The following is a 13,178-nucleotide window of genomic DNA, read 5'->3' on the forward strand; positions in this document are numbered from 1 at the left end:
CTGCCAGAACTCATATCAGGAGATTGTAATGCTTCTTGCAGGGCTGACACAACTTTATTAGGAAATATTAACGCTTCTTATAGGGCTGTCACAACTTTATTAGAAAATATATATGCTCCTTGCAGGGCTGCCGCAAATTAATTAGGAAACATTGATGCTTCTTACAGGACTGCCACAACTTTATTTATCATGAAGTATTAAAGTTGCTTACAGGGTTGAAACTACTTTAATGGAAACTAGATCCTTTTGTGGACAGTAATAATGCTTCTTAAAGAGGCTTCTTACAGCTTTATTAGAAAATAATAATGCTTCTTACAGGCCTGCTCCAACTTTATTAGGAAATATTAATGCTTCATACAGGGCTGTTGCAACTTTATTAGGAAATATTAATGCTTCTTACAGGCCTGCTCCAACTTTATTAGGAAATATTAATGCTTCATACAGGGCTGTTGCAACTTTATTAGGAAATATTAATGCTTATTACAGGCCTGCTCCAACTTTATTAGGAAATATTAATGCTTCATACAGGGCTGTTGCAACTTTATTAGGAAATATTAATGCTTCTTACAGGCCTGCTCCAACTTTATTAGGAAATATTAATGCTTCATACAGGGCTGTTGCAACTTTATTAGGAAATATTAATGCTTATTACAGGCCTGCTCCAACTTTATTAGGAAATATTAATGCTTCATACAGGGCTGTTGCAACTTTATTAGGAAATATTAATATTTTTACAGGGCTGTAGTACCTTTATTAAGAAATATAAATGCTTCTTACATGGTTTTTGCCACTTTATTAGGAAATATTAATGCTTCTTACAGGGCTGTAGTACCTTTATTAAGAAATATTAATGCTTCTTAACAACTTTATTAGAAAATAATAATTATTCTTACAGGGCATCTGCAACTTTAATAGGAAATATTAATGCTTCTTACAGGGCTGCTGCAACTGCATTAGGTAATATTAATGTTTCTTACAGGGTTGACACAACCTCATTAGGAAATATTAATGCATCTTACAGGATTGGTGCAACTTTATTGGGAAATATTAATGCTTCTTGAAGGGTTGACACAACTTTAATGGGCACTAGTTCCCTTCGTGGACAGTACCGATGCTTCTTAGAGTGACCCACATTTGTTATGGTCACTATTAATGCTTATTACTGGGCGGCACCTCTTTAACAGACATTAATAATTCTGCTTAGCAGGTCTGAAGTTCCTTTGGCGACCAGTACTGACGCCCTATTGCTGGGCTGATCCAGTACTGCTCAGAAAGGCTGCAGTACCATGGATGCCCTGTGAGACTCAGCCTGGCAGGTAATTGGTTGGAGGGGACAGCAATGCCCCCTTGGAGTGGGCAGTCGGCAGGAAATGTTGCTTGCTGCCACCCCCCTGTCATCCCCCCCTCGCCGCCCCCCACCCCCGGTCAGGCCGTGTGTATTCTGAGACAAGGACTGTTGCCTGGGGCCCCTCTGGCCAGGGCCCTCCCTGGCAATGCATGTACTTCATGAAGAGCTCAGGGTGCTGCCTGCAGCCCGGGAGGCCTGGGCCCTCGCTCTGAAGATGTCTGAGAGCAGGGTGCTAGGATCATATTTCTTGATAAAGGCGCTGTCTTGTCTTCTGACAAGCTCTAATCGCTTCCAATTTGCTCGTGACCTCCTGCGCTCAGCCCTTTTATTGTTAGCCATCTGTTTCCAGCGCTGACTGGCACTTAGTAACAGAGAGCGTGGCGCAGACGGGAGGAGTGGATGGGTGTGGCACTGTGTGTGGAGGAGGTGTTTGACTGTGGAGGGGAGTGTTGCACGGTGTGTGTGGAGGGGTTTGAGACAGTGAGTGGAGTCGAGAGTTGGATTGTGTTGGCTGTGGAGAGGAGTGTTTGTCTGTGTGTGGAGGGGATATTTGACTGTGTGTGGACTATGGAGGAGAGTGTTTCACTGTGTGTGTGGAGGGGGTGGGACTGTGGAGGGAGTGTAGAACTGTGTGTGGAGTGAGTGTTGTACTGTGGAGTGTGGATGGGAGTGTTGCACTGTGTGTGTGGAGGAGTGTGGGGCTGTGTGTTGGGAGTGTCTGACTAAGTGTGGACTGTGGAGGAAGTTTAGAACTGTGTGTGGAGGGGAGTGTTGGACTGTGTGTGAGGAGGGGTGCATAACTATGTTTGGAGGGAATGTGGGATTGTGTGTGGAGGGGAGTGTTTGACTGTGGAGTGTGGATGGGAGCGTTGTACTGTGTGTGTGGAGGAGTGTGGGGCTGTGTGTTGGGAGTGTTTGACTAAGTGTGGACTGTGGAGGGAGTGTAGAACTGTGTGTGGAGGGGAGTGTTGGACTGTGGAGGGGAGTGTTGCACAGTGTGTGTGGAGGCGTTTGAGACTGTGAGTTGAGTGGAGACTTGGATTGTGTTGGCTGTGGAGGGGAGTGTTTCACAGTGTGTGTGGAGGGGTTGGGACTGTGTTTGGAGGGAGTGTAGAACTGTGTGTGGAGGGAGTGTTGTACTGTGTGTGAGGAGGGGTGCATAACTATGTTTGGAGGGAATGTGGGACTGTGTGTGGAGGGGAGTGTTTGACTGTGTGGACTGTGGAGGAGAGTGTTGTACTGTGAGTGGAGTGGGGTGGGACTATTTTTGGAGGCAGTGTGGAACTGTGTGTGGAGGGATGTGGGACTGTGTGTGGGGGTAGTGTTTGACTGTGTGGACTGTGGAGGGGAATTTTGTACTGTGTGTGGAGGGGTGTGGGACTGTTTTTGGAGGAGGTGTGGAACTGTGTGTGGAGGGTATTGTTTGTGCAGGGAGTCAGACTGTGGAGGGGAGTATTGTACTGTGTGTGTGGAAGAGTGTGGGGCTGTGTGTTGGGGGTGTTTGACTGTGTGTGGACTGTGGACGGGTGTGCGTCACTATGTGTGGAGGGATGTGGAGAAATGTGGGACTGTGTGTGGCGGGATGTGGGACTGTGTGTGGAGGGGAGTGTTTGACTGTGTGGAGTGTGGATGGGAATGTTGTACTGTGTGTGTGGAGGAGTGTGGGGCTGCGTGTTGGGAGTGTTTGACTAAGTGTGGACTGTGGAGGGGTGTGCATCACTGTGTGTGGAGGGATGTGGGACTGTGTGTGGAGGGATGTGGGACTGTGTGTGGAGGGGAGAGTTTGACTGTGTGGACTGTGGAGCGGAGTGTTGTACTGTGTGTATGGAGGAGTGTGGGCTGTGTGTTGGGAGTGTTTGACTGTGTGTGGACTGTGGAGGGGTGTGCTTCACTGTGTGTAGAGGGATGTGGGACTGTGTGTTGAGGGGTGTGGAGCAGTGTGTGGAGGTGAGTGTCTGTGTGGAGTGTGGATGGGAGTGTTGTACTGTGTGTCTGGAGGAGTGCGGGACTGTGTGTGGAGGTGAGTGTGGTCTGTGAAGGGTAGTGATTGACTGTGTATGGAGGGTATGGGACTGTGTGTGGAGGGGAGTTCTTGACTGTGTGTGGACTGTGGAGGGGAGTGTTTGTATATGTAGAGCTGTGGGACTGTGTGTGGAGGGAAGTGTTTGACTGTGTGAGGAATTGTGAATGGGGGTGTTGAACTATATGTGTGGAGGATGTGGAGCTGTGCGTGGAGGTGAGTGTTTGTGTGCTGGCTGTGGAGGAGAGTGTTGTTCTCTGTGTGTGGAGGGATGTGGAACTGTGTGTAGAGGGGAGTGTTTGACTGGGTGGGGATGGAGTATGGTGTGTGTCTGGAAGGTTGTGGGTCTTGCTCTGGAAGGACTGTGGGAATTTTGCGGGGCACTCTGGAAGTGCTTGAGGAGGGACTATGCTGTTAGCCCTGAGGGGGGGCTTGACCGTATGTGGAGGGACTGTGGGGCTGGTGTGGGGGGGGTGTAGGACTGGGTAAGGAGGGAGTATGGTGCAGGCTAGTTGGGGTATATATCAAAGCCTGGATTGTGTGTTATGTTTGTTGAGACAGTAACAAGCTTGTGCAATTCCGTGGGTGTGCAGGGTGGCTGCGGTTTGTGAGAAGGAGGTGTGTTGTGGGAGCGGGTGCAGAATGAGACTAGTGCGAATGGTGTGTAGGCGTTCTGTAAAGGGTTCTGGCTTGGAAGCAGAGAGGGACTTGTGAGAAGGCTGTGTGGGGTTGGTGTGAAGATGATGTAGTGCAAATGTAGAAGGAAAATGTGGCTGTGTGGAGTAAGTGTTTGGACTATGGATAACAGGTAACAGTCATTTGAATGTATACTGAATTAACAATTAACTGCTGTTGTGGTCACATCTAAATTAGCCAGACTGCGCCACCGTGTGGTAGATTGTCCCAAGCACTGGTGTCGAAAATTAAGTGCTGGTGCTGAGCATCGGAAACCACTGGCTCAAATTAAGCACTTGTCCCACAACAAGGGGACAGATTCACTGATGGAGAGAGGGTCTTATGAGTTACGTATCCATGGGCATAGAATCATTCAAGCCACTGAAGCACATTGATTTGTAGCTACACCGCATCTCCCTAGAATCTCCGCTCACACATCCACTCTCTTCAGACCTACCAGGCTTCTCTATTCTGCCTGTCCTGGTGGACCCCTCCACACATTTGGCTAATACCAGTCCTTCTCAGGCGGTAATGTATTGCCCCTCACGCTTCCATTCCGCAGAGGCATGACTCCGCACTTGCTTTCCATAAATCGTCGCTGACGCACTTTTGCCCACTCCTCAAGCGGCCTTAAATAAATGCCACCTTCCAATTTCACTTCCAGGATCTCGCTCTGCGGACGCCACCGCGGTACCTATGCGACCAGGGCTCATGTAAAACAAGGACGCAACGTGATGGGTTTCAAAGATGGAGAAGAGAATAGAATTCTTATTTGAGTTATTGATCGAACCGCAATCTGTGCGAGATAGAAGCATGGCTGTCGCGGTTGTCCTATGCATACAAAGCGGCAAGAAGCCAGAGCTTCTGGAACCAGTGTCTTCCCTGGTGGAGTTTAACAATATGGTCACTACATACATGACCAATGGAATTATGTGGAAGGGGACGATCAATTTTGTGAACAGGTTGGCTAAATTATTTAGCAACAAAAGTCAAGGTATGTTCTATGGAATTACTTCTCTAGTTTGACTTTTTAACACAATCTTTTGTGCTCTACAAGCTAAATTGGCTTCTCTTGTGAAGCCTGACAAATCATTATATCTCATGGGCAACGATTTTAATATTCCTTTCTCCATTTAATTCCTAAACACGTTTTCACTTCATATGCCATGCCTGGTGGCTTTGTAGACTACTGCATCCACTGTAAGGGACTGTGTTCGACCTCATGGTCACAGGTTCAAATCCCAGTGGTTCCACTCAGCCTTTCATCCCTCTGAGGTTGATGAAATGAGGACCATTGAGTTGGGTAACAATAAACATCTGTTATTCAGCAGCAAGATACCCTTGGGTGAACATGGGCTTTACAAATACGCATTTTGTTGTTAAAATGTGCACATTATGCAGAACATTTTAATTATATGGCAAGTATACACACAGGAAACTCTGCGGCCACAAAACGACATTTTTTTCTCACTGGCCCTGATTGTATTCCATCATGCTACAGGGAAGCAAGGTATGTTTCTGGCTTCAAAGTCCGAAACAAAAGGGCCTCTTGAAAAGTCTGGCACATTTGTACGGCTTGATTCTTTGGCCATTGAGTCCATTTTTTGGTGCTTTTAAGCACCAAAAAAAAAAGTTTAAATAAAATATATTGATATATATCCGTATATAGATTTATATATATATAGATAGATATCTTTATAGATATCTAAGGGCAGGGGTACTATTTTCAGGGTTTAGGGTTAGGTAAACAAATTTAGGTGGCAAGGGTATTTCTAGGGTTGCGGAGTGGGTGAGGGTATTTGGGTGGCAATGGTGTGTTTTGGGTTTAGGGTGGGTGAGGGTATTTTGGTGGCAAAGGTATTTTTGAATCTAGCGTGGATAAGGGTATTTGGGTGGCAAGGGTATTTTTAGGGTTTAGATTGAATGGCAATATTTGGGTGGGAAGGGTATTTTGTGGGTTTATGGTGGGTATGGGTTTTTAGGTGGCAAGAGTGTTTTTAGGGTTTTAAGTGGGTAAGGGTATTTAGGTGACAAAGGTATTTTTAGGTTTTAGTATGGGTACGGGTATTCGGATGGCCGGATATTTTTAGGGTTTAAGGGCGGTAAGGGTATTCATATGGCAAGGATGTCTTTAGGGGTTAGGGTGGGTGAGGGTATTGGGTGGTAATGGTGTATTTTGGGTCTAGGGGTGGCAGAGTACATATATAGGCTCGAAACCACCTTCACCAGTCCTGGTGAAAGAAACAAGCCACTCCAGCCGACTTAATGTGCATATATATAGATTGCTGTGCCGAAACGCGCCTCTCCAGCCGCAGGATCGAGGTAGATCCGAGGAAAATAAAGAAGTCTTATTGCTACAGTCTTGAGTTCGTGCCTTTGTCCTTGCGGAGCAGGAGTGCTGTTTGTTGATATATTCAGTCACAATCAATGCCGGTAGTCCAGGGCTTTAGCTAAGCGGCGGTCCCTCCCAAAAAAACAGCGTTTCTTGTAATATCATACACAAAAACCTTCTGGATTCAGAAAGTAGTCGGGACACACCGTGATGCTTCAAAATAACTTTATTTGCAACAGATGGGCACAAACCGACGCGTTTCGCCGCAAGCCTTATCCAGAAGGTTTTTGTGTATGATATATATATATATTGACAAAGGCGGTTGCCGAAACGCGTCTGAGAGTTTTTGAATAATAAAAATATTTGAATTGTCCCCCGTGAGTGCTGAGTGCTTTGTGCACAGGAGCTGAGTCTTGGACTGGCGAGGTACCGTCTCCCGCCGTAATAGCACCTGGTCGCGAGTGAAGGGGAGCAGACGGGTAGTGAGCTTTGATATATATATATATATACATATATATACACTGAATTTAAGGGTGTTAAAGAAAGTGACAGGTAGTAGCCAATGGGCTACTTACATTTAGGGTGCCTTCACCCTCTAAGTGACCCCTTACTGTGGGAGGGGGCACTAACATAGCCCTGATAGCTTGTTATTCTACCATCTCAAGATAGAGCATAGTGAAAAGTTGTGTCTACATCGCCAGGCCCACCCTAGGGGTGGTATTGGCTGAATTTTGGCACACCACTTCATCTAACTAATATTATCGCCTTTCATCCCACCTAAATTGGAGCCGGACAGGGAGGATGGCATCCTTCACTATCTTCAGCTGCCTGGGTTGCACTTCAAAGGCTGCATCGCCTTTAAAGATTCCCACCCCATAAGGCCATCCCGGCCTGAAGGAGGTGTGAAGCACCCCCGCTCAGAGCAAGCTTTGTACCTGGCCTCTGAGAGCAGGCTCTCACCCCATGAAGTCAGAAACATGTCTGGTGGTGGCAGGTCAGCTAGGACTAGATAAGTCTGAGGGTTCCCTATGGTGGCACAATTTATGCTGCAGCCCCATAAAACCCTCTTCAGTGCCTATGCCCTAGGAACCATGGATACCACGTACTAGGAACTTATAGAGGTGACTGAAGTGGTACCAATTGTGGTACAGTTTTGGTGAAATAAAACTGTACTGGGAACGTGGTTGGCAGTGACCCAGCGCACTGCAGTCAAAATTGCATCAAAAACCAGGCACAAAGTGGGGGAGTGCTGCAACAAGAAGCCAGTTTCTCACAATGAGTCTCTGCGTGGGTCTGTGAGTGGGTGCAAGAGTCTCTGAACGAGTGGATGAGTTGGTGCATCAGTGTCTGAGTGGGTCTGTCAGTGGTAGTAAGAGTGTGTGACTTGGTCTGTTATTGGGTGCATTTGTTTCTGAATGGGTCTGTGACTGGGTGTGTGAGTGTCTGAGTGGGTCTGTCAATGGTAGTAAGAGTGTGTGAGTTGGTCTGTTAGTGGGTGCATTTGTTTCTGAATGGGTCTGTGACTGGGTGTGTGAGTGTCTGAGTGGGTCTGTCAATGGGCATATGAGTGTCTCTCTAAGTCTGTGAGCGGGCGTGTCAGTGTCTGAGTGGGTCTGTGTAGGAATCTGTCTCTTTATGGAGTGTACTAAAATGAAGTATGCTCTGTAGAGAGTCCAGTGGATCCCTTATAGGTAAACAGAGGTAAAAGTAAATAATACTTAAACTCTTTTTGTGGTAGTATGGGCGAGCAGTTAGGCTTATTAGAAGGTATTGCTAAGCATTTGTTGTACTCACAGAGGCAATAAATAAGATACACACTCAAGAATAAATCTGAGACCAACTTGTAACAATAAAATCAATGTTTTTATAATTTTTCAGACCAAGAGCTAAATTCTAAGGTAACTAAATTTAAAGCTAAGATTTTTCAATTTCAAATTTGACAAACCTTAGAAATTCACTTAAAAAACCAAATGTTACAGGGACGTTATAGTAAGGAAATTTCTATTTAAAAAAAACATAGAAATTCACTGAAAAAACAAAGGTTACAGGGAGGTTATAGTTTGGCTCAGATTTCACTCCAACAAAACCAGTGAAATTCAGCAGTTATAGTTACCTGAGCTAACAATAACTGACGCCCCCATAATGCAATGTTTATGACTTCACACATTACATCACTCATGGCATTGTCAGTGACATCACTGATGACATCTCAAAAGACATCACTGTAGACATCATTGATGAAATCATCAAGTGAGTGTAAGTGTTTTTAAGAGTTTATAGGTCTTAAACATATATACTATCCTACTGCAAACATTAAATTAGTATACTAGGTGCACTACTACTGAGTAATGCTACTTCTAACATATACTATGTGAATGGCTCTGTGACTGTACATATCCTTGTGTATATGGGTGTGTGAGTGGCTGTATGGGTGAGTGATGCCACATGACACTACAGGTGGTACAGCTGAGATCTGTGGCTAACACCTCGATAGAGATAGTGCTGGGAACGTGTGTTCAATCCCAAATGTTGTACATTTTCTTCCATGTGCAAGAATAATTCTAAAGGTGGATCTGTGTGCCTTTTTTTGTGAATCTTGCCCAAGATATGATGAAACTTTTCTTAACTGAAATTCACTTCTGTGATGTATGGTTGTGTTCCAATCTGCAGTCCAATGTATTTTGCTGTCCTAACCTCTTGGGCTCTGCTTCTGACCCCTTTGGTTTCTCTTGGCAGGCAATCATCTACGAAGGACAAGACAAAAACCCCGAGATGTGCCGGGTGCTCCTAACACACGAGATCATGTGCAGGTGAGACACCTTCGGGGGGCGTAGCGCTTTCATCTTAAGGAGACTTTGAGTGGTATCAGCCAACTTTCTAGTCGCTTAATGTATCATAAAGAGCTTTTAAATGTAAGGTATATCTAATGCAAGGGTCACTAGGGCAGGTGCTGGGGGACGGTTCCAAGCCACATTTACAGGATAACCTTGACAAATCATCTCTAATAAAATGTCTACTTTATTTATAAATTAGACAAATATATTATGTCTTTCTTTCTTTAACCCCTTGCCTGCTGATGACGGAACCGCTCCGTCATCAGCTGCGGTGGCGCTGTGCTGATGACGGAGCGGTTCCGTCATGGCCCGCTCGGAGCGCCTGCGCGGCGCAAATTCCGCGCCTGCGCTGAGCGTTCCATTGAGCGGGGCGGGCCACGACGGAACCGCTCCGTCATAAGCACAGCGCCACCGACGCTGGTGACGGAGCAGTTCCGTCACCAGCATGCGGCCGCCGCGCGGCCGCCCCGCCCCCTTAGCACTTCGTGCTAGCGTTAAAGGTTAGATTAATAACAAATGTATGAATAAAGTTTGACTTTGACATTGACTTCCATTTGCTGTGTGAACATAAACCCTAAGTGGATAACATGAAACCTCCATTGGATCTTGTTCACCTGGGCTTATGTTGGACACCACTCGTCTAGTGAAGAAAATTAGTCCTGGGCAAAAAGCGCATTACACTGGCATCGAGAGCATCATTTTGTGTTACTCTGACATTCCAGAAATTACACTATTATGCCACAACGTGCAATTTTGAACAATGGAAAGCCAGCGGCTGTTGTTTGCTTTGCTTTTGTTTTTTGCACTATTCTTTAGTAAGAAATGAATCCTTGTGTCCAAAGTGGACACACAAATGTTTTTTTGTGCTAAAATATAGAACCAAATGCCAGTTTTGCATTTTGTGTAATTACGTGTGGTTACACATAATGTTGATAACATTTTACAAAATGACACAAAATGAATTGAAACGAATTTTGCACACCCCTAAATAAGATTTGGCCTGCACCAGAGGTATCCTTATCCTCTATCTGTCCACAAGTTTGGCAGAATGCATACCCATCTCATACTGATATTTAGAAATTCTGGCCTGGATCTGAAATCCTAGAAGTAATTGCTGAACTTCCACAATGTCATCATTTTGTGCAGTTTTGCAGATGTTACACCTACACTTCGATCCCAAAAGACTGTTGTAATTGTTCAAGTTGGACATGGGATCGAATGCATCGTGCTACTGATTTTCAGCGGAAAATATAAAAAATAAAACAGAATTATGCTTCTGATGTGTAAAAACGTAGGGGCAGATTTACAATTACTGGCGCATCCCTGCATATCGGCAAGGATGCGTCAGTAATTGTGCGCCGCAGCTCCGCCACCCTTGATGCGCCGCATTTACAATGCGGCGCACCATGGGGCAAAAACGGCACAGATGCGTCACGCATCTGTGCCGTAAAAGTGGCGCATTGCTGGAGTTGCGTACAATGCTGCATCAATCCTTAAGCCTGCTTCAAGCAGGTACAGGGTTTTGGGCCCAAAAGTGACTGAATGAAATCTTGTAGATTTCACTCAGCCACTTTTGGGAGGCGTTCCTGCGCCGGAACGCCTCCCCCTGCGATGGTACACCTCTTCTGGCGCAGGGCTTTACAACGTGACGCATCTGGGAGATGCGACACATTGTAAATACCCCGCACCATGGCGCATCTTTTGCGCCGCCGCTATGTCACAAAAGTGATGCAACGGCGGCATAAAAGCAGCACAAGGGGCTTGTAAATCTGCCCCGTAATATCGCATCACCATCACATCTAGGATAATTTTCATCCAATTGACTGCAAAGAGCAGCGAGCGATGCTTACCCATTTGACGTCTGTGGACCCCCACTGAATCTTTACTGGAAACCGCGGACCCCTACTGAGTCATTATTGGAAACTGGGGACCCAATGCCTCTGCAATTTCAATGATTTTAACCTCAAAACAATACACGAAAATATAGAAACAAGTATATGCGAACAAATGCTCCAATATTTAAATATTTAATTCACAGCCAAATAAAGAAAAAGGTTTAGAATTTTCAATTTTGCTTCTTTACTTTATGTACTTCATGAACTTTAATTTTTTTTTTCAATATTATTTGAATTTTGGAAACAGTCGTGGAGCCCCTAAGTAGGTCTTGCGGTCCCCCAGGGGTCCACGGAACAGAGGTTAAGAATCACTGGTGTAGAGGACAAACTTGCCCTGGAAAGGATGAAAGCCATCTTCTCTCAATAAACGACATCCTACCCTTTTCACTTGCAGCCGGTGTTGTGACAAGAAGAGCTGTGGAAACCGGAATGAAACACCCTCTGACCCCGTCATCATCGACAGGTAGGATACTGCCTGTCTTCACTTTCTGAAAGAGCATGTTATTTCACCAACATGATAGGCTACTCTTTCAACCAATCAGAATAGAACCTTGAACAAGGACCATCTCTATTGGCTGCTGGAAAACAATCACAATAGCTATGATAATTACTGCCCTGACTTGAATGTTGCCAGCAGTTTCACAGTGATTTGTGGGGCACTGATATATACCGGCTGTTGTTTTCACAGTTTTTTCAGTAAACAGTAACCATATTTGCCCTGGAATTCGGTTCTGTTTAGCACCATCTAAAAATAATTGTTGGGCCCTATCCATTGATCCTTGGGGCAGATGGAGGCTTGTGCACAATATGGCCTGCCACTAGTAGCTTCTGCTGCTTCCTCCTTTCCTCAACCTGTCTGGCAGCTAGATATGTTGTGGAGAGCTTTACGTCCATAGCTGTGGTGGAATCTGTCAAAGCCAGTAGGAGAGACTGTAGGAGAGGCCAGATGGCAATAGAGTCACATATCCTACAGTCAGGTACAGTATGGAACTTTGGAGTAGAGAACGTTTCGACTCCGCAATGGGCTTCTTCAGGATTTTGCATTTTCCTATTGTTACAAAGTGTGTTTGAATGTAATTCTTAGAGAGTTACATGGTAAAGACATTTATATATCAGTGACCCAACATCATCTTTTCTTGCATGGCGGTTAGTAGGAATGCCTGTATTTGATAAATTTCCTTAGCTGTCGGTTTACCTCATAAGAACTGTGAGTGTGATTCTTAGTGAAAGTATTGTGCATGTTGCACTAAAAGTGCTTTGTTGCAATATTCAAGCTTATAGCTCACAGTGCCAGGAAGCTCTTACATGGGTATGCTCTACAAATATTCTATAATAACAATAGTGACTATGGGAAGAGATTTTTTTCACTCCGCCCCCTTTATGTGATCTCATGTTGGGTTCAGACATTCATGATGTTAAGTGCCTCTGTCATTATTGTTCTCAAACAAGCAAAGCATTCCAAGTGTAAAACTTTGGGTCTGAAGTTTGTGGTGGTGCAACCATCATGTCTGCAGTCTGTCCTTCCTTACTCTGTGACCTCAGTGAAGACACAATAGTACAAACATCTTAACCTGAGAGACAGAGGGGGGTTGGGCATTGATTACATTCCCTGTGTACACTTTATAGCTGTTTCTGCTTTCATTGACCCGGTCTGTTAGGTGAATCTCGGCCTGCATCAAGTAGGTGTAGGCAGTTTTTATAATTTGTTTAGTGACAGTCGTTTATAACATGCTTTGTCCTAGATCAGCTGACCAGGAAGTAAGGAATGTGGGATTCCTGGTTTGGCTGTTGACTATGATGTGTTGTGATGCAAGTGCTCGCCTGGGAGATAAGCAGAAGAGTTTGGCTAAGGTTATTACACTTGTAACTGCTAAAGAAATGTATTTGACAACCCAGTGCATTCTGGGGGTTGTAGTCCTGGTTTGCCTTAATTGTAATAACGTTCTGCAATACTGTGGCTTGTAACAAGATACTGGGGACAAGAACATGTTGCCATTGATAACATGGAGTCATGTGGTGATCTCAGATTCAGGCATATATTTTATATTAAGCTAGTAACCTGCACTGCATGAGT

The 13,178-nt window shown here is 45.1% G+C and overlaps 1 protein-coding gene across 3 annotated transcripts in view; it reads left to right on the top strand.

Moving 5' to 3' along the window:
• Positions 1 to 13,178, top strand: part of LOC147726023 (transcription factor COE3-like) — a 521,578-nt gene that overhangs the window by 233,856 nt on the left and 274,544 nt on the right. For all 3 annotated transcript variants that reach the window (XM_086960140.1, XM_086960138.1, XM_086960139.1), the window contains exons 5-6: positions 9,112 to 9,185; positions 11,499 to 11,567. In XM_086960140.1, coding sequence (XP_086816266.1) covers positions 9,112 to 9,185; positions 11,499 to 11,567 — 143 coding nt within the window. The remainder of the gene's footprint in view (positions 1 to 9,111; positions 9,186 to 11,498; positions 11,568 to 13,178) is intronic.

Source organism: Lissotriton vulgaris, chromosome 3_1 (assembly GCF_964263255.1).
Source record: "Lissotriton vulgaris chromosome 3_1, aLisVul1.2, whole genome shotgun sequence".
NCBI classification, from domain to species: domain Eukaryota; kingdom Metazoa; phylum Chordata; class Amphibia; order Caudata; family Salamandridae; genus Lissotriton; species Lissotriton vulgaris.